At 33.1% G+C, this 26,033-nt stretch overlaps 1 protein-coding gene across 15 annotated transcripts in view; it reads left to right on the top strand.

Annotated features, from left to right (window-relative positions):
* The window catches only part of LOC143249459 (SPARC-related modular calcium-binding protein 1-like), a 59,388-nt gene extending 34,667 nt beyond the window's left edge, over positions 1-24,721 (top strand). For 3 of the 15 annotated variants that reach the window (XM_076499335.1, XM_076499348.1, XM_076499347.1), the window contains 9 exons: positions 192-287; positions 805-1,038; positions 5,034-5,114; positions 6,044-6,133; positions 9,762-10,004; positions 13,664-13,757; positions 16,537-16,609; positions 20,754-20,943; positions 24,307-24,721. In XM_076499335.1, coding sequence (XP_076355450.1) covers positions 192-287; positions 805-1,038; positions 5,034-5,114; positions 6,044-6,133; positions 9,762-10,004; positions 13,664-13,757; positions 16,537-16,609; positions 20,754-20,943; positions 24,307-24,380 — 1,175 coding nt within the window. In that variant the 3' untranslated portion in view covers positions 24,381-24,721. Of the gene's footprint in view, positions 1-191; positions 288-804; positions 1,039-5,033; positions 5,115-6,043; positions 6,134-9,761; positions 10,005-13,663; positions 13,758-16,536; positions 16,610-20,738; positions 20,944-24,306 lie in introns of those variants that run through there. The other 12 variants (XM_076499342.1, XM_076499351.1, XM_076499341.1 and 9 more) reach the window with 10 other exon arrangements.
* The last annotated feature ends 1,312 nt before the right edge of the window (positions 24,722-26,033 follow it).

The raw sequence follows: 26,033 nt of genomic DNA, 5'->3' as shown, positions 1-26,033 counted from the left end.
AAAATAACGTTTTTAATTTATTGTGAAAAACAGGAATAATAAATTTACTTTTAGTTTTATAAATCGTCAACATGTGCCTGCAAAACGCGAATTAAAATGAGTGTTAATGTGGTCTTTAGAGATATATTTAAATATACAAACGAAAGCTAATATGGCTGTTATAGGTATATTTTAATACCCTTTCTCTCTCTAAGTATGCAGTAATACAGACAGAAGAACTTTCCACAAAAACCTAGTGAACATTTTTCGATCTGAATACATGCGGCTGACCCGGTCTCAAGATAATGGTAAGTTAAACAGTTTTTAAAAACTTACTATCGTTGATGAAGCAGGTAATTGACTGAACTGACATTGAAAACTGAGAGCTAGAAACTATCCTACGTTTAAGTGTTTAATAAGTACAGTAGAAATCTAACAGTGATTAACAACAGTCATTTCTGATAAAAATATACTTAACATTACAGAATTAAATATTTAAACAGATGAAGAATGAAAAGTACGTAAATTACCATATAATAAAAACAACAACATCACGTTAGAATACAGTTAGACAATTTTATATACAAACTTTTAAATTCCGAGTAAAAATGAAATATTAATATGTAACATTAAAACCTTACAATGTTTTATTTCATAACTCTAAAATGTTCGAACTGATGCAGTGATGATACACTACCTACATATGTATATAATGTGATAATATTTCAATCCTAACATAACTGCTTTACATTTGATTTCTGATTAAAACTGTCATTTCTTATCTGATAATTCCGTTTGTCTAATTAACAAACGTTTCGTTATGAGACCCCAAGACTGATTCTGAAAATAAGAACGTGATTCAATGGAAGTTCCACCAACTGGACTTTAACCGAGATAACGCGCTCGGAAGAAAAGAATTTGGTGATCTACGACGAATGGCCAAAAAGATCGTGGAGCCTCGTCTTTGTGCTATAACTTTTGCAAGATACTGTGACTTTAATCATGATAAGATCATTTCTCTGAGCGAATGGACGTCATGCCTTACGATGGACATTAGTCGTAAGTTTCTAGTTTGTTTTAAACACATTTAGTAGTTTAATAATGCAGTTATTTTTGTTTCTAGTAAAAGTTAATATAGAAACATTTTTTCTGAATAATTACACACACAAAATATATATATGCACATAAATTCAGTTAAAAAATATTCAAAAATAGAAAAGCAATATTAAAACCCCCTAGTGGCTCAGCGGTAAATTTGAAGGCTTGTAACGATAAAAACTGGATTTCTATATCCGTGGTAGGTACAACACAGATAACCCATTGTGGAGTTTTGTGCTGAACAACAAACAGATAAACCCATTTAAAATATATCATAACACGGCTATTGCATAGTTACTATCCTACAGTATTCAGCAAAATGGATATTACGATATGGTCCTTCACCGCAGGATGAGAAACTTTACAGTGATAGAACTAGTTTCGTGTGTATATAATATATAAGTTTATATAAGGGCAGCTAGTGATTTCTTTTATATCATGTGTATCAATTATTGAAATATTTTGCAAACGTTTTTGTCATCAATAAGGAAACGTGTTGTTTTTTGTTTTGTTTTGTTTTTGTAAAGGGACTATTATTAGTGATTCTGGAACACTACAACACCTTAAAGAAACTATGCGATATGTTAGAATTTATTGTTATTCCATACAGAACACCTCAACACTGGTGAGGATCGAAAAGAAAGATACGTTACAGAGGGTGCACTATCTATTTTTTTTCGGATTTTTTTAAAAACATAGTTTAACATATACATAATCATGAATGTTTTAGTGCTCTCCAGTGGCATAGTGGTATGTCTGCAGACTTGTTTCACAGAAACCAGCTCTCGATACTCGTCGTGGGCAGAGCACAGATAGCCCATTGTGCTTAATAACAAGCAAACGATGTTATAGCACGACCAACTATTGTTTTCATCGTAGGATAAATCACATAACGTGCGTTTAGTTAAACTTGTCTCAAAATAAAAGTATCAGAAAGTACGGAGTAAGATGAAGTTTTGTGATTTTTCCTCTTAAAGTAATATTTATTGTAAAAGGTAATTGTGTCATTTCAACAAGAAACTGGGATAAGAGCAAATGTTCTTCAAAAGAAGTGTTTTAGTTTCTTCATTCTAGGACTAAACAATCAAACATATTTCGAAATGACTTAAAATTTATTACCTTTGTATGACTGCTTATAAAATAACTTGTGATTATTTCTAATCACGCATTGTACGGCATGTTTTAAAATTTAATGCCACTATCAGTATTGCAAAATTTGTTATAGCTACGAGAGTTGAAGGTGTAGAGCACGTGAGAATTCCAGAAAGCGAGATAGTTTGGTAACTAGAAATTTCAAGCCCAACTTATAAGAACGCTTCCTCAGATAGTAAGTTATTGAAGAGTCATCTTATGATATCTGTGTATGCTTTTCCGTCACACTAAACATGCTCACCATTTCAGCTGTAGGGGGTTATAACGTTACGATCAATCACACTATTCGTGGGTAAAAAGAGTAGACCAAGAGTTGGTGGCGGGTGAGGATGGTTAGCTGCCTTTCCTCTAGTCTTACACAGCTAACTTAGGTACAGTTAGCGCAAGTAGCCTTCGTGTAGCTTTCCACGAAAATTCAAAACAAGTAGATTGTGTGTGCTTAAATGTGAGGTTTACTTATCTTTGCCTGAAGATGCCTTTGGAAAAATTATTAGTTCGCGTTGAAAGACAAAGGCTGTAGTTTATTAATATTTTCCGGTACTTGTTCTTCTAAAAATTAAATATCCCTGATGAAGTACTTTCAAATTTAGAGGTATCATCACTTTCAAACGAGAAATTAGCCCAAAAACACGTAACAGGAAAACGACCATCATGGTACTTCCAAGTGAAACTAAAATGCTTTAAGCTGAAAATACTTCTCTAAACTAACGAAAAAACACACATTACGGAACAAAGTATTAGTACATTTTCTAAAACTTCACCTACGTACTTGACATTGTATATTTTACACTAGCTTGTCTGAATTTTGACAATGAAAGACTCATTACTTATTAAAATAGTAATAATTTGTTTGTTTGTTTTTAAACACAAAGCTAAACAATGGGCTACCTGTGGAGTAACCACCACAACTATGTAAATCCGATTTTTAGCGGTGTAAGCTTTCATACTCACCACTGTGCAACTGTGCAATAATAACATTAAATTCACTTTTGTGTGAAAAGCTAATTCTTCATATTATTTTATCTTAAGGATTGTATTTTCTCTGTGTCTGAAGAAAAACTAATAGAACCATTTTTAAGTTCTTGCCTTCACAATTTTTAGGTACTTTATTTTTTGAAACAAAAGTAAATCGTTGTATATATAACAGTCATCATCGTAAAACAGTTTGGTTAACGACATCGCTGACAGCATAAAGTTAATTAGACGCTAATAATTATTTTGGTAGTTTTAAAAATCGCCGATAGATAACGCACAGAGCTCAATAACTCTGTGATATTAAGATATTTTTGATACAGAACTTGAGAATGATTCTGTAAATTATTCATATTTTTCGAAGGTTGCGTGTTAATGTAATATGAATATAATAAGAAGTGTCTTAGTTCATTTGTTCCAGGCTGACCTCAATGTTAATATAGTTATGCATGTTCATGCTAATCTGATTAACACAATAAAGTATGATCTTATCGTTAATTGTTTGCTTAACTATTATCCATAAAAGTGAGGGCTTCATTTATAATATCATAAACTTGCTGTTAACACTTAAGTAGCTAATGCCATCCGCAGTTATACCAATAGATGGCGATATTATAGATTTCACTATTTCTTCATCTTGATGGCATGTTCTTGGATCTATTATTTGAGCTTTATGTAGGAAATCAAGGTCTTTACTTTAATTATCTCTCAAATGTGATTTAGTATATTTTTAATTCTTTTCAAAGATAACGTTCTGCAACCCTGAGGTGTGTGTGTTCATATGTAGATATATATAAAATTATCTTGATTATTTGCGGTCTCACTACGTAAGACCCTAAGGATCATTGGCGCCAAACAATTTTTTAAAAAATAACAAAGTGAAAAGATAAAGATAATTACATAAAATAAAAGTATAATACATACAGGTTGTTTTATTCGCAAAATCATCCAACGTTAAAGGGATCCCATAAGCACAAATATATGGTTGAATATCCTCAATGTGGGATAAAAGTATAAAACTGTGTTACATTGGTTGTTTAACCGCTTTAATAGACTAGTTTCTAGTCTATGTAATATTCGATTTATCCTGTAAGCATTTGTAATACACTTAAGGAAATAGATTGAAATGTTATATTGATGTTAAAAATTATAATGTTTCCACATTTCTATTTTCGATGAACAATAATGTTTTCTTGGGTTTATTCCTCATACCTACTTTATTTCCACAGTTTACTTATATATCTACTTTATACACACTTTATTTTCATTGTTTCCTTGAATTTCTTCTTCATACCCGCTTTATTTCGACAGTTTCCTTATATCTCTTCTTTATACACACTTTATTTTCACTGTTTCTTTAAATTTTTTCCTCATACCTACTTTATTTTTACAGTTTCGTTTTATTTCTTCTTTATACACACTGTATTTTCACTGTTTCCTTGAATGTTTTCCTCATACCTACTTTATTTCCTTATACCTTTTCTTTATACACACTGTATTTTCACTACTTCCCTGAATTTTTTCCTCATACCCGTTTTATTTCTACAGTTTTTTATATCTCTTCTTTATACACACTGTATTTTCACTATTTCCCTGTATTTTCACTATTTCCTTGAATTTTTCCTCATACCCGTTTTATTTCTACAGTTTTTTTATATCTCTTCTTTATACACACTGTATTTTCACTGTTTCCTTGAATTTCTTCCTCATACATACTTTATTTCCATCGTCTTTTTTTTTCTGTTTCGTTTTTTTGTTCTGGCCGGGATTAATGTGCAATATCCGATTTGACTTCAGTCCATAAGAACATTATTAACTTTTGTAACATGTAGTTTCTTTTCAAATTTTTATGTCGTTAAATTCAGAGGATCAGGAAGAGGCCAAAATCACAGGAGGACATCTCCCAGCTCAAGGTAATGTTTATCCTTTATACTTTTTAAAGTGGTTTTACTGCTGTATCCTGTTATAAGTCATAATAAACGCTTAAAGAAAAAACTAAGAAAACGTGACTTCAGTGCCTTTCACATGGAACAAGAAGATGTTTCTTCTTACTTATTCATGTAATGTGTGAATGAGAATCATTTCCTTTCTGTATTCTTTACTGTCTAGATATATTTATAAGAGACATCCCGATATTTAAATTTTTGAAGACATATTTGTCCTAAATAACATCTGAATATTGGTCTACAAACTTAAGTCTAGCACAAGGGAAGACAAATTTTTAAAAGACTTATTTATGTTTAGTTATTTAAGTACATGATTCGTTTGTATTAAATGTCAAATTTATGTGTACTTCATTTTCTAAAATGTATCAGTGTTCAGTAGGTTGAGGCGAAAAGCCACAAGGCAAAACAAAGAAGTGAACAACATGTCAGAAAGTACAAGTCCGATTCGGTAATGAAACAATACATGTGAATAACAAGTAACTCTGTTCAGAAAAGAACCAGATTATGTTGAACCATCACATAATGTGTAATACATAAACAGTCCTGAAAATTTTGTAAACGCTCCTATTTTACTGTTTTTATAACGAAGTTTTTACTGTTATAATTTAGTATTTGACTGATCTTTATTGCTACTACTGAGAAACAGTGGCTTCATTTGCAGATTCTTTTACTTTAAATAATTGATTTAGAGTTTTCATTAAATAAACATAAAACATAAGAATTCCAAAAACTAACTGCTAAGTAATTCAAATAGAAGGTAAAAATATTTGGAGGAAGTCTAAGCATTAATAAAAGGACGGGTGGAAGGTAATCTTTCAGTGAACAGACAAGTTGATATGAATAATTATTAAATAAATAACATTAACAAAATTAAAGTTTTGGCTTTACATTCATAGAAAAAAAACGTGGTCTCCAATCGTGGATAGATATGCAGTTTTCTGTAGTTCGAAACGAGACAAGATCTACAAATCCAAGATCTAAGGAAGGTGAGGATTTTGTGGTTTTGTTTGTTTGTTATTAAGCACAAAACTACACAATGTGCTATCTGTGCTATGTCTATCACGAATATCTAAACGTGATTTTTAGAATTATGAGCTTTCAAACTTACCGCTAAGTTATTGGAGGCAGGATTTATGGAGGAACGTTTAAGATATTCAGTTCTTTAGGTAATTTCAGAGTGATATCCTAGCTTCTAGTAGAATACAAGGTCTTAGGTCAGTTGCATTTTGTAGTACAAACGATACTGTGAAATTATTGTTGTTTATCTCATAGTTCTCAGTTTTGACGCATTGAGTTGCTTGAGTAACATTTTCACTTTCCTTATTCTGAGATATATAAAATGTGTGCTCGATAATTGGTACTTAACCGAGTTTTTGTGCAGTGGAAACAGCATGCAGCGTTCAAAGATATAAAGGTATATTTCAGTAACGTTAGTACATTTAGAGCATTTAGGATATACGTAAACTGAACTTTTAATTAAAAATGTTATGATTTTTAAAGTACCTTGTTTTATAATTGTTTCTTTTTTTAAGAACATTTTTTGGAGTAATGGTCACATTTATTTTTAGATTAAAGTTATAATTTAACTTAATAAGTGAGGAAACAGAAAACTGTTAGAAGCTTTGAATGACAATGGTTTCCCACATCGGAAATGGTCAGCGTGTTCGGCGGTGGGATTGGAGCGCGCGAATCACAGTTTGTGAGTCAAGCATTTTACAAACTAGGTCTTGCCAAGCTCTGTACTAAATAATCCAAGTAGTTTTGACAAATATGACACTTACTTATAAACTAATGATCTGAAAAGGTTAAGGCAGATTGAAACTTTAAAATTTCATTCGACGAAGTTAGATCCAGGTGGTTAAGGCAATCGACTCGTAATCTGAGGGTAGCGGATTCGAATTCCTGTCACACCAAACACATTCATTCTTTCAGCAGTGACGCGTTATAATGTGATTGTCAATTCCACTATTCGTTGGTAAAAAAGTAGTCCAAGACTTGGTGTTGGGTAGTGATGACTTGCTGCCTTCCTTCTAGTCTTACACTTTAAATTATGGACGGCTAGCACAGATAGCCTTCGTGTAGCTTTGCACGAAATTCAAAACAAACCAAACAAACTTATCAGAAAATATGTTGGAGTAGGTGTTTTTACGTTAAAAGCTAATGGTAGAATATTTCAATATGCTGAATGGTATATTTTACATAATACTTATTCAAGTAAGGATATATTTTGAAAAATCACAATAACCTTCATATTGTTACGTATTATAATTTATCTCGGACCAGTGTCCGATTTATTATGTTGTACGTTACTTACTACGATTTCAAATAGCCAGAAATTTGAATTTAGAAGTTAATTAAATGTCGATATGTATAAACTTGTGAAGAAGATTGATACACATATAGTTCTATTTCAATGCAAACTATAATTTAATATACAAATAAAGACCAATACAATTTATAGTAACGGTTATCACTAATAGTTATTACAAATGATGGTAAAATATACAAGAGTATTACAAACTTACAGACAACAATGTGTCTTATATCTGGTCTAAAACTAAATATTTTATCGATGATCCAAGTCCACGACGAACAAATTAATTCTGAGTTGATACTGTTGCACCTCACTTAAGCTAGCTAGCTGTCTTTGCTTGATTGGTCTCACACCGCTTACATGTTCATTTTTTACCCAAGAAAGTATTTAATGTCCGAAGTAATTCACTGAAGTTGAACGGTTTCTGATGTTCGAAATGTATAAACGTTCTGGGTCATATTTTGTGGTTTTTCCGATTAACAGACGTTAATCACGATTATAGTTAACTAATAATAATAATAATTCTGTCTCTCGCTAACTGCTTTTCATACGAACCACATGAGAATATAAAACTTTTCATAGTGTTCTAGCGTGTTTTCATAAACAGATATTTTTGATTAACACCTTTCAAAAATCCTCCTCCAAGAATATACATCACAAGCATCAAACTGAGACATACGTTGGTATTAAAATAAACGTACAACGGTAAATTTGTTACAATATGACCGCTCTAGAATAATAGGAGGAGATTCAAGCGAATAAGGTTGAGTTTTATGGAATGTTTTAAAAAAGTGATCTCGGATCCTTCTATTTGATTTGTTTCAGATATTCACGCAGAGCTATATGAGAAATATCCGCACTAGCCACCTATAATTTTTAACTGATAGATTAAGAAGAAGGTAGCTGGACAACAGCAGCCATTACTAGTTCTTGGAATAATCTAAACAAATATTTGTATTCTACCACCACTCTTATAACTCACCGACAGCTCCAAAGCGAGAAGCGCAAATCATAATATCAATATCAAAACTTTAAAAAGAGCAAATCTTTTGAACTTCATTTCAGGAAAACGCTTTTCAAACGAACTGTATAAAATTATTTGTGTTTAAAAATGAGTTCGCGTATCAAAATTTCATTCCTTTTATTAAAACTTTTGTCCTTAACAAATACATACATACCGCTTTGTTGTTATTCATGCTTAGAGGTTTTACTGCGCAACGTTACAAAGGCCATCTGTGCCAAACATTATTATATTTTACTGAAGTAACAATCACACAAAACATAAAAGCGAAAAGTAACTACATAAAACATGTTAAAATATGATTAATTTTGTCATCTTTTTCATCAGTGTTATCCAAAATCAAAAGGAGTTAGTTTTTGGCTGTTATTCACAAGCGGCCCGGCATGGCCTAGCGCGTAAGGCGTGCGACTCGTAATTCGCGGGTTCGCGCCCGCGTCGCGCTAAACATGCTCGCCCTCCCAGCCGTGGGGGTGTATAATGTGACGGTCAATCCCACTATTCGTTGGTAAAGAGTAGCCCAAGAGTTGGCGGTGGGTGGTGATGACTAGCTGCCTTCCCTCTAGTCTTACACTCCTAAATTAGGGACGGCTAGCACAGATAGCCCTCGAGTAGCTTTGTGCGAAATTCCCAAACAAAAACAAAAAAAACAAAAAAAAGTTATTCACAAAGCTCTAAAATAGATTATCTGTGGTCTGCCTACCAGGGATATGGAAATTAGCATTTTAACGTCGTATATCTGGAGACATACCGCTAAGCTACTGATTAGAGAGACGTCACGAGTTAAACCATGCACAAAATGTGCCACCGTAGCTTATACTGAAAGCTAGTTATCTATATTTGAAAAAGATATAATTCTTCTATATTAGTTTATTAGGTGCTGGATGTTTACTTCTGAGAATTAATGAGTTGAAATGTTGATGACTGATGCAGTTTTCTTTGTTCCTCTAGGTTGTTTCTTAAGTTTAGCTATGCCAAAACTAAAGGAACAAATTAGCTCACTTGGAAAAACTTATTTTATTTGGCCTAATTTATATATCGATTACCAAGACTTCTTTATACTTTCTTAAAATATTTTCTTTTTCAATTCATGTTTTTATTCATCTGGTTTTATTGTGCGGTTTTTAGTGGTTTATAAACAGTTACTTTATTACTGAATAATTAAACTCTCCCCAGTAATACAGTCTTGTAGAGTGTATATAGAAAATGTTTTGTGGTATAAATGGCTCTTACGTTTCATAATTTCATTTTTACAATATCTCAAATATTTTGTTTTTTACAGAACTCCAAGATTGCCTAACCGCCCGGAAAAAAGCGCGAGAAAATCCAGATAATAGTCTGTACATTCCTCGTTGCAAAAAACGAAATGGTCTGTATAAAGATACTCAATGCTTCAAGCCCAAGAATAAGCCACCAACTTGTTGGTGTGTCAGGCCTAAAAATGGCAAACCAATTCCTAGAACTACAACACATGGCAGCCGGCCACCTTGTAGGAAGATGAGAAAAACAGCCAAGAAATTCAAAGGTGAATACTTGTCCCAAAGTAAAAACTAGCCCTAAAACATCATTATCTGTGATTTTAATTACTATAAAGAAGAAGCGTTTTTTTAAATTTCTAAATAATCTGATTAAATTTAAAACACCACACTATAATAACGGTTAGTTAATCCAAATATATGGTAGATAAAACAATTTTTACAAACAAACATTCGATTTTCTGTTAATCAGGATGCTTATTTGACCACTACCAGATAATCCAATTTCATTAACTGAGGTTCATGTCTGACTTTTTATGAAGCAGGTGTTGGAATGGCTTCTTGATTAATCACAAACTAACCTAGATAAACAATATCCTTAAAAACTTGATAAATCAGTCGCTAATCATTTATAACATTAATCTCCTTTGACTTTCATCAGTCATCATAAAGATCCTAAATGGATATTTAACCAATAATGGAATAATATTTATACTTGACTTTGAAGAAAATGAGACGCATTACTCATTTTATTGTGAGGAAATTATACATAACGTGTGATATGGTATTGTGGTATTCAAGAAAACGTCTCTTTTCTTCTTGTTTTAACGGAAAAAGGCGAGCAATTTAGTTGGCTTAAGTTTCGCAGTTTTTCAGGTATGAAATGAATTTTAACGCTTATGTATTTTCACGTATAAAGAATTAAGCATTCAGCTGTAGTAATCATATTCTGTGCGTTAGTTACACACCTTCCAATGTTTCATTCTCCCACAGGTATTTCAGTAGTTGTATAGGTGGTGCTACGGTAGAACTATTTATCTTATACTTTGTGTTCGCTAGTAACATTGATATGCCATCCTTACTTATTAGATACAAAGAATGACCAGAGAAACGTGGAAAGCGTGTACATTCTAGTAAAGATTTTGTGTGTGTGTGATAGTAGTTCTTTCTGGACTGTAAAAAACAGTGCTATCTTTATGTTTTATGTGCATGACATATTTTGTTAAATAAAATGAAAATCCACTTCACATAGTTCGAAATTGTGTCCAGCTTATATGCTTTCAATTCAGTGAAGATAAAAATTCAAGTTTCACTCAATAGGTCATTTTCTGCTGTTCCTCCTGTTATTGTGGTTACTATCTGGAATGTCATTGGTGTATCTGAGAACAAAATAATACGAAATACTCGTGATTTAAACAGCGATTTAAGCCATTCAATAACGAATACACAGAAAAAAATCAAAACAACAAAACAGGATTGATTTAATAAACACCACGACTAAATTCAAAATGTTAATACTGGTATTACTTATTTTTTTAGCTTATCTAGACCCACGTGTGGAACACAATAGGAGATCACGTGCGTCGCTTCATGGAATTCTGGTCCAACAATTGCAGTTTAATACTCTGAAATAAGTCAATGGACAAATAAAGTTTAATTAATAAATATATATCTATAATAAAACAGTGAACTCACCAACTTATTATAATAAGATTCCCCACTGATAAGGCCTATATATATTACCTCGTGCTTAGAAACATGTTTTTGTCTGATATAACACTCAATTTTAAAATAACTGCACAAAATAATTGGGTGAAATTATTAATTTTCAATCTAAAATCCTCAAGAGTCTTTAACAATAATTGGTAGGATTAATTATAATATTCACCGCATTTTATCACTCACATTTTCTTGTGTGGATCATTTATTAAGAAGGGCCAACAAATGCATAGAGTTACAAGAAATGTGGTACATATATATAGTTTATAAATATGTGTTTAAAACATTCGTTGCCTCTACGGATCCCATCATAATTCTAACGTTAAAAATACATAAAATACAGTGTACTTTAATACACGGAAGTAATACCAAACATCTTAGTTGTTAAACATAATAATACACGGAAGTAATATCAAACACTTTAGTTGTTAAACATAATGCAATTAATAATTAATCTCAGGTAACAGAAATAACAATATCTTTATGCGTTTATGAATGAAAAATGCATGACTCAACCATTATTCGTATGGGAAGAGAATAATAACTAAGTAGAAGATAAAACTCGGTTTTGAAACTAGAATGTTACGTTAATTCATGACACAAAGAAAGTGTCGTTAAACGAAAAATTTATTCTTTATTTACATGTTTACATATCCCGATCAAAAACAGTTTTGACTGCTGGCAACAACTGTTTTTAATCAAACTAAATAATGGGTGCCAGGTTTCTGTTCAAAGACCTATAACGAGACCCCTTGAAAAGTAATTCAGATTTACTGGAAACATGAAAAGGACGATTTACTGAAAAATTAAAAGGGCATATTACTGACCGAAAACAAAAATTGTGTAATACATTAAAAATATAAATACTGAATGTTTTTTTGGACGCTGGTGCAGTGCACCCTTTTTTCCCATCCTTCCCACGTAGCATCGGTACTGTTTTTAACTACAACAATATTTGCTCGTGACAGCAATGATTAAAACATTTCGTTTTTTACTCGTGCCAATTTAGCACACGATTAAGAATTGCAGACAAGTCCTAGTTTTGAGCTGCTACACGAGGGCTATCTGCGCTTGCCGTCCTTAATTTTGCAGTGTAAGACTAGAGGGAAGGCAGCTAGTCATCACCACCCACCGTCAACTCTTGGGCTACTCTATTACCGACGAATAGTGGGATTGACCGTAATTTATAACGCCCCAACGGCTGAAAGGGCTAGTATGTTTGGTGTGACGGGGATTTGAACCCACGGCCCTCGGATTACAAGTTGAGTGCCTTAACCACCTGGCCATGCCGGGCTGGGGCCAAAGGACAAAGTTCCCGGTGGAGACAGCCAGTGGAAAATTATTACTTGTTAGTTAACAGCAGGTGAACAATTAATCAGAAGTCATGGAGAAATGCTAATTTTGTGTATCCACGTCTAATCAAACGTTAGAACTAAATAAGGCTAGAAAGTTGTGGATTAGATTCATAAAACAGACTCATATTTAAAAGTATAAATTAACTAACTTTAAAACACAATTAGTAAAATTTGACTTGTTTAAAATATATCGAAATTATCAATTTCTTTTCGATCAAACCTTCAACATTTAATTTAGATGTACACTATATACATAAAATAGAAAAACAAACAAACACAACATCTAATACGTGACACACTACGAAAACAGTCTTTTTTTTTTTAGCTTTGTCATATGTTAGCACTAACACAATCGTTTGGAACTTCACTCAATGTTAAGGCATGATTTTAGTTTCTTGAAAACACTACCGATTCTTTGAAAGAAAAAGTTCGGGAAGATTAACAGTTTAGTTATTAGTACGTAACAATCTCTTTATAATAAACAGATTGTCTGGGACAAACTTTTAATAGTCTTAGATACAACCTTGAAAGAGTTTTAAACTAGTCACTTAGTTTGTGATGGACACCAACGATAATTGATCGTGCAACTAAAATGACGTTGTAATATAACTTTTCAGGTATTTGATATATATATATATAAATTCATAACATTAAAATGTCGTAAAATTAAATGTCTACTACAAAAAGATGTGATCGTTACTGTAGTTAGCAAATTATTTCATTAGGATTTTTGATTAGATCAGTGAAGTTAATACGCTGCTTTTGTTATTTTACATCCAGAGTTATAGTTTGTAGTGGATCTTGATGATTCATTAATAAGCGACATATGATTTTCTATATACTGATTATTCTAGGCTGCCGAATTATAAAGAAACAAAAGTTCTTGCCACTATTTATCGACTACATAATGCAAGAAATGTTGGAATCTACAAGAAACTTATCGTTAAGGTAAGTTGAATTCAGATACAAGTTGGAGAATAGGAAAATAAATGTAACGAAAACAACAGTTCACGTATTGTTGTTTCTAGTTGCAATATAATAAGAAAACAAATAATCTGTTCTGTTGAACTGTTTAATCTGTTTAAATCGCTTATTTTTACAGAATATTTTTACAGTGTTTGACCTTTTATATAACTTGGTTATTTTCTGACGTCAAAACTTTACATGGCTGACCCCCTTTAATTTAACCTAGGTTTTCTGTGCATTTAAAATGTTTTGATCATGTATCACTACTTTTTGTGTGGACAAGCGAAATTACTTTTATTACATTGGAGGTGTTATGGAGCTGTTAACTTCGCATTTCATGCAAAGCTTATACATATATCTAAATATTTTGCACACAAAATCTAATATTTTTGTCCATTTAAAAGTTCCATTATGTAAACTTCAATATGGTATATTATTTTATAATTAATTAATATTCCATTTTAAAAAGGAATCAAGTCTCCTTCAGCAGGGGAAGTTATTAAATTAATTTTAGCATTACAGTATGCTACTCCTACGTTGTAGATTTGCTGTGTGCATGTAAGTCTTTAAGTAAACCAAATGTTACTTGGAGATCATAGAGGGCAGTTCAACGTTAATATTACTATACAGATGTTCATAGGGATATTAATATATGTACTACTGTTTTCAATAAGTCCTAGCTCAGATTAATATCTTAGCATTGGAATGTTTTAAATACTTGTTTTGCCTGTTTAACAATAGCAATAATTTTACTACTTGTTTAAATGATTATTTCTTCTAATCTAAACCTTAAAAGAGTATTTGTTTCTAATGTTAAATAAAAATGTTTAGATCTGTTTAGAAACATAAGAGTATTGACATTCCATCTTTTAGAACAGCTATGGCAGCACTCAAAATTTAGCTAAAATTTTGGTCCTGTATATAGAGTCAAGGCAATGTTACTCCACTTTCTAGCTTGGTTAAAGTGACTAACGAATCTCAAAATATAACAAATCTATAACAACAAATATTTAAAGAATTTATGACAATAAATTAGGCTTACAGTAATTGTTTTTCTGAATCTTCTAACTACACCTTTGGAGGAAGAACAGTTTCTGAACCACAAAAAGCTATTGTAAAAGCTATTGAAATTTTTACTTATAAGAAATAGTTGATAATTTTAGCGGTTTTTTATGCGTCTATACATTTCATTTATAATATATTAGTAGAATAGATAAGCATCTTTTCTTCTCTTTATTTGAGAAATCTAACACGAGAAACTCAACTTGGTAACATTTTTATTATTGAAACAAACGTTTCTTTTTTATTTTCACGTACAATCTAATTATAATATATCGTTTATATATATTTGTATGAATTTTTAGTAATACAGAGGATTAACTGCACTTTCTTATAGCTTTAAAACAGTGGCGTTTTACTACATATATAAACGTGGCAGCAGAGGCGACTTATTTAGTAGTTGATTACATGTCTTCCAGTAAAGACGGGTTACGAATAGAGAAATATGTGAGATACCTATGCAACATGATCTACAGAAACGCACATATTTTGATAGGGTTAAGTTACTCTAATTGTATAAAGGTTTCAGTGATGACGAACTTTCTTTGAAGGAAAATGATGACAAAGTAATTATAACTGGTTGTTAATTTTGTCGGTTGAATCCCTTTCCCTATTAGCGAATTAGTGGTTTAGCATGGGTCTTGACGCAAATGTAATATTAGTTTGACTATGATACGTTAACTGTGACAGTTTGTTGTTTTTGTTTTTTGAATTTCGCACAAAGCTACTCGAAGGCTATCTGTGCTAGCCGTCCCTAATTTAGTAGTGTAAAACTAGAGGGAAGGCAGCTAGTCATCACCACCTACCGCCAACTCTTGGGCTACTCTTTTACCAACGAATAGTGGGATTAACCGTCACATTATAACGCCCCCATGGCTGAAAGGGCAAGCATGTTTGGCGCGACGAGGATGCGAACCCGCGACCCTCAGATTACGAGTCGCACGCCTTAACACGCTTGGCCATGCCGGGCCTTTTTTAAAATTTTATGTAATAACCATAGGTGTGGGTGTGTTTTCTTATAACAAAGCCACATCGGGCTATCTGCTGAGCCCACCGAAGGGAATCGAACTCCCTGATTTTAACGTTGTAAATCCGTAGATAACTGTGACAGACAGAATTAATACGGTTTAGTTTATTTTCCGCGCATCCAGAATGGAACTTATCAAGGAAGTGTTTGAGTGACCATTGATGTAAAGAGACTTTGAACAAAGGCATTTCAGAAATACCACAGTTGAATTACATGATGCAGAAATCAATATGCTATTCCAATAATATTCCCTCTCTCAAGTCACGCTCTACTCCAAGTGATAATATTTACGTCTCAAAATACGTCCAGCTTGTTAATTAAGACTACCTGGAAGCTTAGCTTCGAAAGGTTAGTCCAACATATTCATAAACTTGAAAATATTTTTTAAATCGGTAATATAAACAAGTTTCATCAAAAACCAAGTGCAAGAATGCTTGCAGAATAACAAGTCATTCAAACAGAAATTCCACACAACACAAGTACCATTCATAAAATTAGAAGTCATTTTGAAAGCAAAACTGTGCTACATTTTATTAAACCACTGAATTCTAATGTACCCAAAACACTACATTTATGAGTGAAAAGTGTGACAGTTATGAGAAATAAAATGACTCTGTAACGAGCTGTATTTACACATTTTAAAGAAAGTTGTTCTAAATGTTTGTGTCTTTTTAGTAGAACAGTAAGACCAACCAAAGAACAGGCAGCAAGATGGAAGTTTAACAGTTTGGACTTTAACAAGAACCAGGTAAAGTTGCGTGTAGTTAAAAAAAAAAAAATATATGTTTCCTACTGTGCGAAAGTAAAACTATAGAAAGTAAAATATATAGGAACTTAACTTTCACAAGACATTTCCAACGTCAGTATGTATCCAGTGTTACTGCATTTTTATCAAAACCAATCAAATAATAAGGTTTCACATCCTGCTGTTTATCTTTAGTGTCTCATTTGGGGCTCTTCACGTTAGAAACATCGAATACTAAAATTTTTATTTAAAACTGATAAACAAAACGGTTCTCTGTTTTCATTATATGATCAAATATTGAAAGTCCAACTTAACCTGACGTGTATAACTGACAATATCTAACATAACCTTCAATATTAAAATCACTTATTAAGGGAAGAGTTTAAAGACTGACAATTCTTCTTCTTATGTAATTATTTATTTGAAACTGAAAAAACCAACGTTGTTTGTCTGATAGGAAAATCTACTGTGACAAAAGTAAATGTTTAACGTCGTTTTTATTCAAAGTTCTTCTTTAGGGAGGATCACGTTTTGACGAGCTCTTTATCCAACTTATAAAGTAGGACTACGGCAAGCGTGGTAACATACGTTTTGCATATATTAAACAGATTTCGACCAGCTGCCATATATTTTCATGAGTATACTACATCCCGTTTAGAACAAACACGATGTTTCATCTTTTTTCTAATCTGTAATGCGTTGGTTTGTATCACAGAGACATTCTACACACTTAACACAAGTACCATTCGTAAAAGAAGAAGTAATTTATAAAGCAAATCATTTTTTTGATAACTAAAATCATTTTGTGCAAATATAACAAATGCTTAGGAAGATATGACGATGTGATAATCTTAGGAAGTAATCTTGTCTCTACATGTTCGTATTATCAGAAACACAAATATCAAAGTTATGACAGATTTTATCTTGAGAATACGAGCAAGTAGATACAAGATTTTTCCCTGAGAATACAGACATACTCTTATTTTCAGTTCATTGTATCCTGTTCTTTCTGTATACCTTCGTGTATTAAATTCATTCTACTCCTCGCTATATCCTGTCTTTTCTCTGTAACCTTCACGTAATGTTATAATTTTACCTCTCGTTGTATCTTGTCCTTCCTACCAACCCTCACGATAAGTTGCCAACAATAAGATACAACTTCTATCTCTTCCTGTACAACTTAAGAAGCGAATACAACAAAGTAGTGATATCTTGTGATGATGTTTTAAAAAAAATTATTTATCTAACACTTGGTTCCACAGTTGTTCACACTTCTCAAGTTTTCTAATTCCCTATCCTGAAATGTTTTACGTCGACATGAGCATAGTGTTTTCAATAACTTTTACGTCCACATGAGCATAGTGTTTTCAATAGCTAGGAATAAATTGTATTCTACTTCAGAGTATCCCAAACTTTCTCGGTTCACGGCGCCCTTAGTGTCTCAGCAATTTTTTCATGGCGCCCCTGGGCAAAAAGAAAAATCTAACAGTTCCGTTTATTAAGTAGTTATGTCCAAACAACTTAATACTTAATAAGTATTTGTGTCCTTATAACTTAGTAGCCGTTTGAAAGAATAATACACGTAAACTGAAAGTAAAAACAATATTTTAATTCATTTTTAAATAACCACAATTACTAATAGGATGTGTGCGCCTGTTGAGCACTGCACAGCTTCTCAAACTTAGAAAATCCTGTTCCACATTGATTTCGCGCGGTACCTTTTTATCACAGCAACCGCTGAAAACCCAGCTTCGCAGAGATATGATGACGCAAATGCAATTAGGGTTCGCTGAGCTTTAGCAATTAGCAGTGGATTTTCATCTTTTACTGATATCCAAAACTCAGTTAGTTCCATGCTGCTAAATTTTGTTTTTAAAGTATTTTAAGAAGACAGCTCAATAAGATTTTCTTCTTCTGCAGAGGTACATTCAGATGGGGCCTCAGTCTTGAATGGGCCTTGGATCCATGCAAACTTCTTCATATCTTCTTCAAAATAATTTTCAAACCAGTCGCTGAGATGTGTTAGGTGTTCCTTAAAAACTGATTTTAGTTCCTGTGTCAAATCAACTTCATTGGATGCAACAAACTGCTGAAACAGGGAGAAACAGTCTTTGTCATCATCTTCATTCATTTTTACTACTCTATAGTAGTAACTTTTTTTTGAAGGCTAAAACCTGCTCTGTGAATTTAAGAATGTGCGTGTTGCTTCCCTGAAGAGAGAGATTCGACGCATTTCGTTTTTCGAAGAGATCACACACGTATGCTAATTTTGACAAAAAATTAGTATTTCGAAAGTTTTTAGCACATTCGTGTTCTTCTTCTTCGATATAAGAGTAGAGTTCCTGTCGTAATTCGAACACACGGGACAGTTCATTCCCATGTGAGAGCCATCGGGAGCTACAATAGTACAACAAAAATATATGCTCAGATTCCATATCCTCATAGAGTTTTTTAAAAGCCTTGCCTTCTCTGGTCGAGTTTTTATAAAGTTCACCACTTTCAATACACTTTCCAGGACTAGGATCAGTGAAAGACTCAGGTGCTTTGACCCAAGGGCTTCCCTGTGGATTATGCAGTGGGTCAAAGGTGCGCCAAGAGCTTTGCTTCATATGAGTGCCTGCAATCCTCCATAACAGTCGGATATAGAGTTACCACCATCGGTACAGCCGCCAACGTACTTAGTCCAATCTAATTTTCACACATAAAAGTGTCAAGGATCTCAAACAAGTCTTGAGTCTTTGTAACTGCAGAGGCACTTTTACAAAAGAGATCTTCCATAATTTTGCCAACATCCACGAAATGTGTGTAGCAAATCAAATGAGCATCCATGTTACTATCCGTCGCCTCATCTAACTGCAACCCGAATTCCTTCTCTTTCACTTTTCAGTTAGATGATCGTTGAGGTCTTCGGTAATGTGTTGGATTCTACGACTGATAGTATTGTTGGATAAAGGCACCTTTGAAAGCAGTCTTCCTGCAGATTCACCAAACATAATGCTCACAATATCTACTGCAGCCGGTAAAATCGGTTATTCTGCAATGGTGTGAGGCTTTTTACACTGCGCGACTTTATATGCCACTTTGTAGTATGCTACCAAAGCATTGCTTGGTATATATGGTTGTTAAATAAGTTTATCTTTTTGTTATTTCAATTCTTTTAACTCTCTGGAAAACTAATCACGGGATTTACAAGCTATGTCAGGATGATTGGTCTCTAAGTGGTGCTTTTAGTGTACTTAAAAGCTTGCACTCTGGAGCCAAACCTTTTTAGATATAAAACACAATGCGGACATTCTTCCTGATTGTAATCTCCAGAAATAATACCAAGATCTAGATAACTATTGTTATATTTCCGTTTTTCACAACTTTTCCACTGGTCTGTGGTTCATCATCCTTTTCTTCACTTCCACACTTCTTATTAATGTTCAAAAATCTTTACATTTTTATGCACAAGAACTAAAAATCAACAAAATAATTCACTGAACCTCGCAGACACTTGATCATAACACCCTTCAGTTATTTCGATTACTGATGGTCTCGGAGAGTCGATAGGTATTTATATACAAAATCTAAGAAACGAGAAAGTTCGAGAAGTTACGGCGTAGCCGAAAGTAAAAGGTAAACAGAAACATATCTCAAACATTCGAGAATGTCATGGAAAGGAGTGTAGCACGGTGCAATGTTAAAACTGTGAACTACCTCGAACTAGATGCTGATGTCGTTATGCTTCCCTCGAAAATTTGAAATATCCCGCGGCGCACAGTTTGGGAACCACTGATCTAGTTAATTACTTGTTATTTTTAATCATATATTTATTTGTCGAATTCCGCGCAAAGCTACTTGAAGGCTATCTGTGCCAACCGTTCCTAATGTTGAAATAATAGACTAGAAGGAAGGCAACTAGTAAACATCACTCTTGTGGAATTCAACCGTCAGTCTTTTAAGGTATCCACGAACAAAAAATTGTGTTACTGATAAGTTGTTAAGACAAATCCATACAAAATATTTAGAGTCAGAACTAATTTTAACTGAATCACTTCATTCTTTTTGTTTAGAATGTTTGTTTATATATTCATTTCATCATATTTATTTTGAATATGACGGGGGACGTTCAAATAACGAAAACATGCAGTTTTGTTTTCATTAGATGATAGACAGAAAAAGCAAAGAAGGAAATCTGTTTAGGCGACAATGGAAATTATTTAGAAAACCTCACAGAGGACGACAAAGGCTGAGGAAGTGTTGGCGAAATTTCTTGAGATTCTGCGACAAATTAGGAAACAGCGACAAAAAAATCTCGCTAGTGGAATGGCTGGAATGCACAGAAGTGAAAAAAGGTTTGAAAATTATGGTTATTTGCTTAAGTATTGTAGCATTGGATTGTTTATATAATAGGATATAGCATTCTAGTAGAGTAAAAAAAATGAATAGAAAGATTAAAATAATACATTTGATAAAATACTGCTTTAGAAATGTGTGTTTTGAATACTACTTTATAAGTTATTAAACAGTGTGTTGTTCTTTCATTAGACATGTTGTTACAGAAACTATTAAGATTAATAGCACTTCGACTGACACTATGGTGGTGTTGTAATCCACCTAAGATAACGAAACAAGGCTAGTTTCCACACTCTATAAAATGAATTTCCAAACATCACTTTGACTGATACTGTGGCGGTGTTTAAAACCACCCAAAGTAATGAAATATATTATTTTCTATGTTATGTAACACTACTTTTTCATTTGTGGGATCTAATGCAAATAGGAATCTTTTTTGGACGATATTTCATTTGTTGTCTTGACTAGTCTGACATGCTTTGGTATCAAGCGATGGGCCTCGGTTGCAAAGCTTTAGACAGAATTGTAAACGAAATGCTAATTAACAGTCTTAAGTCAGTTAAAGATAATTTACTTTAAGAAAAGTATATTAGGGTCCTTTGTCCTACTGTTTACACTAAAGGAATTGGGCTTCACTACCAGATGGTGACACAAGTATAAGGTATACAAATATGGTACGTTATGTTTTTGTTTGTCGATAAGTATAGAATTACACAACATGATATCTGTGCTATGACTACATGATATTTATAGTTAACAACCCCAGACTCACCACGGAACAGGACACCGGTGAAAATTCCAGTAATGATTAGTCTTGGCTTGCTTCTTTTCTGAGGCCTGGCATGACCTAGCGCGTTAAGGCGTGCGCTTCGTAATCTGAGGGTCGCGGGTTCGCGCCCGAGTCGCGCCAAACATGCTCGCCCTCCCAGCCGTGGGGGCGTTATAATGTGACGGTCAATCCCACTATTCGTTGGTAACAGAATAGCCCAAGAGTTGGCGGTGGGTGGTGATGACTAGCTGCCTTCCCTCTAGTCTTACACTGCTAAATTAGGGACGGCTAGCACAGATAGCCCTCGAGCAGCTTTGTGCGAAATTCCAAAACAAACAAACAAGCTTCTTTTCTTACCATTAAGGATAATTATAGAAAAAACCAATGTGCTACAAAAGTGGTAAAAATTATTTTTTCTTTATACTTCTAAGCAAAATACGCTGTGATCGTATACAATATTTTTAAATACACACTGGATTTTAACCAGTAGGACAAGTGTGAGCGTGTAAAGAAACAGATAAATTTCACGACATATCTAAAATTAGATATGACTGGTTCTACTCTTAACATACAAATAATCAATAAATGTTTTACATTTGTCTGTAAATACTCAAGTTTTAAAAGCTACCTAAACAACAGAAAATAGTTGATTGTTCTTTAGAAGCTAGTTTCAGTTTTATGTAGCAATGTGCATGTGTTATTACTTGGCAAAAGGTCTGATAATACAGTAAACTGCACCATTCTTTACTGATCTGAAAGTCCTCGTCAACAAACGATGTGCAACAAATAAAATATTGGTGAACTTTTGTTATATTCTGTTGTTATGGAAACACTTAAAGACGTTTAGTAAAAATATTGTTATTAAAGCTTTGTTGTATTACACAGGTTATTATCAAATGTCATGATCCAACAGCTAAGCTATTCTATCCCCAAGACTACGTTATTGTTGATATGCCATTATCTATATGTTACTTCAGTACCGTTTGGGGCAGAATAGACATTATCTACCACAGAAAACTAAAAAAAAATAACTGTAACAAAGCACTCTCAACGACCTTCTGGCCCATGTGTTCACGTTTAAACCACATACATGATTTAATAAAATTTCTATACCATTATGACAGATAGAAAACACATAATGTTACAAATCAACCATCAGTTGAGTACCTTCGCTATTAAAAAACAAATATTCCGTTATCCTAATAACTCACAAGATTCTACCAGCTTAAGAGATTTAAGTTAGTCCTACATTTATGCACTAAGTTAGCAATGCAAAATAATCTTTGTACACATGAAAAAATTAACAATGACAACAATATTAAAACCTATGAATTATCATAATCACTCATATTAGTTACTCTGTTTTTTCATAATTATTTTATGTTATTTAAATATGCTTACTGTGATTTAGTTTGTTTTTTTGTTGGTTTTTTTTTAATGCCAGACGCCTTATCTGTAAGTGTTCCGGAAACATTTAATAATACTTATAACAATACGGGCCTGGCAACATTTAGTTATTAGAGCGGTTGATTCGGCAAATCTTATTATGCGGATCATGGAGTTGAAATCTGCTATCGAACTTACATGCTGTTTCAGCCGTAAGGACATTTTGATGTGTCGGTCAATTCTACTGTTTATTGGTGGAAAGTGGCTCCAAGAGGGCGGTAGGTGCTACAAGCCTGTTGCGTTCCCTACGGTCAGCAGTTAAAAATTCCGTTTATTAATTTTTCATCTTTTTCTTTTGCCAAACGTAAATTTATGGATAAGAATAAATTATAATTAATAGTTTCGTTTTGAGTTTACTTACCGCTAGGGTTCGTCATGGTCCAGTGGTTAAGGCACTCGATTCGTAATCTGAGGGTCTCGGGTTCTAATCCTTGTCACACCTAACCTGCTCACCCTTTCATCCGTAAGAGCGTTATAATGTGACGGTCAATCCCACTATTCGTTGGTAAAAGAGTAGCCCAAGTGTTGGCGGTGGGGGTGATGACTAGCTGCCTTTCCTCTAGTCTTACACAGCAAAATTTGGGACGGTTATCGCAGATAGCCTTCGTGTAGCTTTGCGTAAAATTCAAAACAAACAAATAAACGCTTTGGTCTTACGCTGATAAATTACGAATGGCTAGCGAAAATCGCTCTCGTGTACCTATATACAAAAATCGAACCAAATTTACCGATGAAATATATTTTATAACAGTTTACACGCTTTTACAGTAAGAACTATTATTTTTTATAAAAGTGCGATATTTTCAATCACTACTAAAATATTTTTTACCAATAAAATTTGTGCACTTTTAGAGGATCGTATCAGTGAACAAAATGTTATACCTGTGTTAAAGCAAAATCTTATTTAATGTAAAAAGTTGTAACTTGTAATAAAATAATAATTAAAACGTTTGATTTGTTTTTTGTTTGGCTTTTTGGATCCAAATGAATGAAAACAAACAGACTCACACATAATTGTTTCATTTTATAAAATATTTTATGGATGATACACAAATCTTATGTTTGTTTCTGTAATATGCCTTAATTGTATTTACTCTTCACTAATTCTGATTCTTACAACTTCAGTTTTGTTTTGTTTTCCTATTAGGGAACAAGTCAGAAAACTTAATATCGAAACTGGAGGGACCTCATCCATTTATAGGTTTATTGAAAGCCCGCTAATCTTCAATCCTTTTACTGTCATCTAGATGGAGCAATAAAAAAGACTGTTGAGAAATATTTATCAATTAAACTAATAAAAATATGTGTACGAACGAGACCATAATTAGAAAATAGTTAAATGTTCGATTTTATGAAATGCTTTGAAGTAAAGCAAGGACAAAACTGAATGCTCAATTGAAGTTGCAAATATGAGGACTAAGCAAACACTTCAAAGTGATTTATATGACTTTCAATAATGAAAACATTCAACCTTTGGCAAATATTGTATTTTCTGAGTGGCATACTTAAAAATATATATATGTAGAATGAAAGAGCAAGAAATAAAACGTCAGTTTATAATACTTAAGATAGTTGATTTGGGGAAACTTATCACTTTTGAATAAGATCTACATTTAACCCTACCCTCTCCAAAACTATGAAAAAAAAATTAATGCAACGTTAGCGATATGATAAACTTTGAAATCTGTCATCAACGTCACGCAGTTTATAGATTCTGTAAGGTTTTGAGCAACAGTCGTGAGTATGGAAAACAAGTCACCGACAGTTTCGCCATAAGAGGATTGTAACTGGAGAAGTTCTTGAAAGCCAAGTATTTTACTCTTCACAGTTTAAAAGTATGTTAATTAGAATCTAGTTGATAACTTTCAACGCTCATACAGACTCTTGTATGGAGGGATCTAAATCTGTTGGATATATACTATAAGTAAAGTATCATATTCTAAACATAATTAAAAATTAGTAATTAGAATAATATCGGTGCTGTTGTTTTTATTTTATCAATGCTTCGCTTGTATTTAGTATACCACAAAATAACCTTTTCTTCTTACTATAGTTATGCACAACGTATTGTGATAATTATGAACAATAATTATAACACAAATTTTTAGCAACGACTTTGTTGTAGACCGGCTAAAAATATTTAAGTTTATTTTTTAGAAGTTAACATCTCAGAATTCTTACACAAATACTGACAGCATTTCGTAATACGTGATCGTCAATGAAGATAAATATATCGTTTAAATAACGATTTATTTTCATTGCAACGTTTTTCAAATGTCATCGACTTTGAGCATTTAAAAAAACTGTGGCCACTCTCAGTTAATGACAATATTAGTTTCGTGGTTTAGCTTAATGCTCAGCTAATGATGATATTAGTATTTTTGGCTTAACTTAATCTTTTTTAAATGACCATTTATAAATACACACGTTTGTTCTCTTTAAAAACAATTGTTACATTTATTCATGCATGATCTAAATTACATATGACAATTGTAAGGAATCCAGCTCACATGGTAAACTTCATTACGAATGAAACTGTCTCGTGATTTAAGCTTCAGTTAACAGTATTTCAATAGGGAATAAAATGTTATTACCAATTCAGAGTTAAAATGCTTCCTTATTAATATCACAAAGAAAAGGCCCGGCATGGCCAAGTGGGTTAAGGCGTTCGACTCGTAATCTGAGGGTCGCGGGTTTGAATCCCTGTCGCACCAAGCATGCTCACCATTTCAGCCGTGGGGGCGTTATAATGTTATGGTCAATCCCACTATTCGTTGATAAAAGAGTAGCCCAAGAGTTGGTGGTGATGACTAGCTGCCTTCCCTCTAGTTTTAATTAGGGACGGCTAGCACAGATAGCCCTCGTGTAGCTTTG

Source organism: Tachypleus tridentatus, chromosome 4 (genome assembly GCF_004210375.1).
Source record: "Tachypleus tridentatus isolate NWPU-2018 chromosome 4, ASM421037v1, whole genome shotgun sequence".
Taxonomy (NCBI): domain Eukaryota; kingdom Metazoa; phylum Arthropoda; class Merostomata; order Xiphosura; family Limulidae; genus Tachypleus; species Tachypleus tridentatus.
This window is presented reverse-complemented; position numbering and strand designations above follow the sequence as displayed.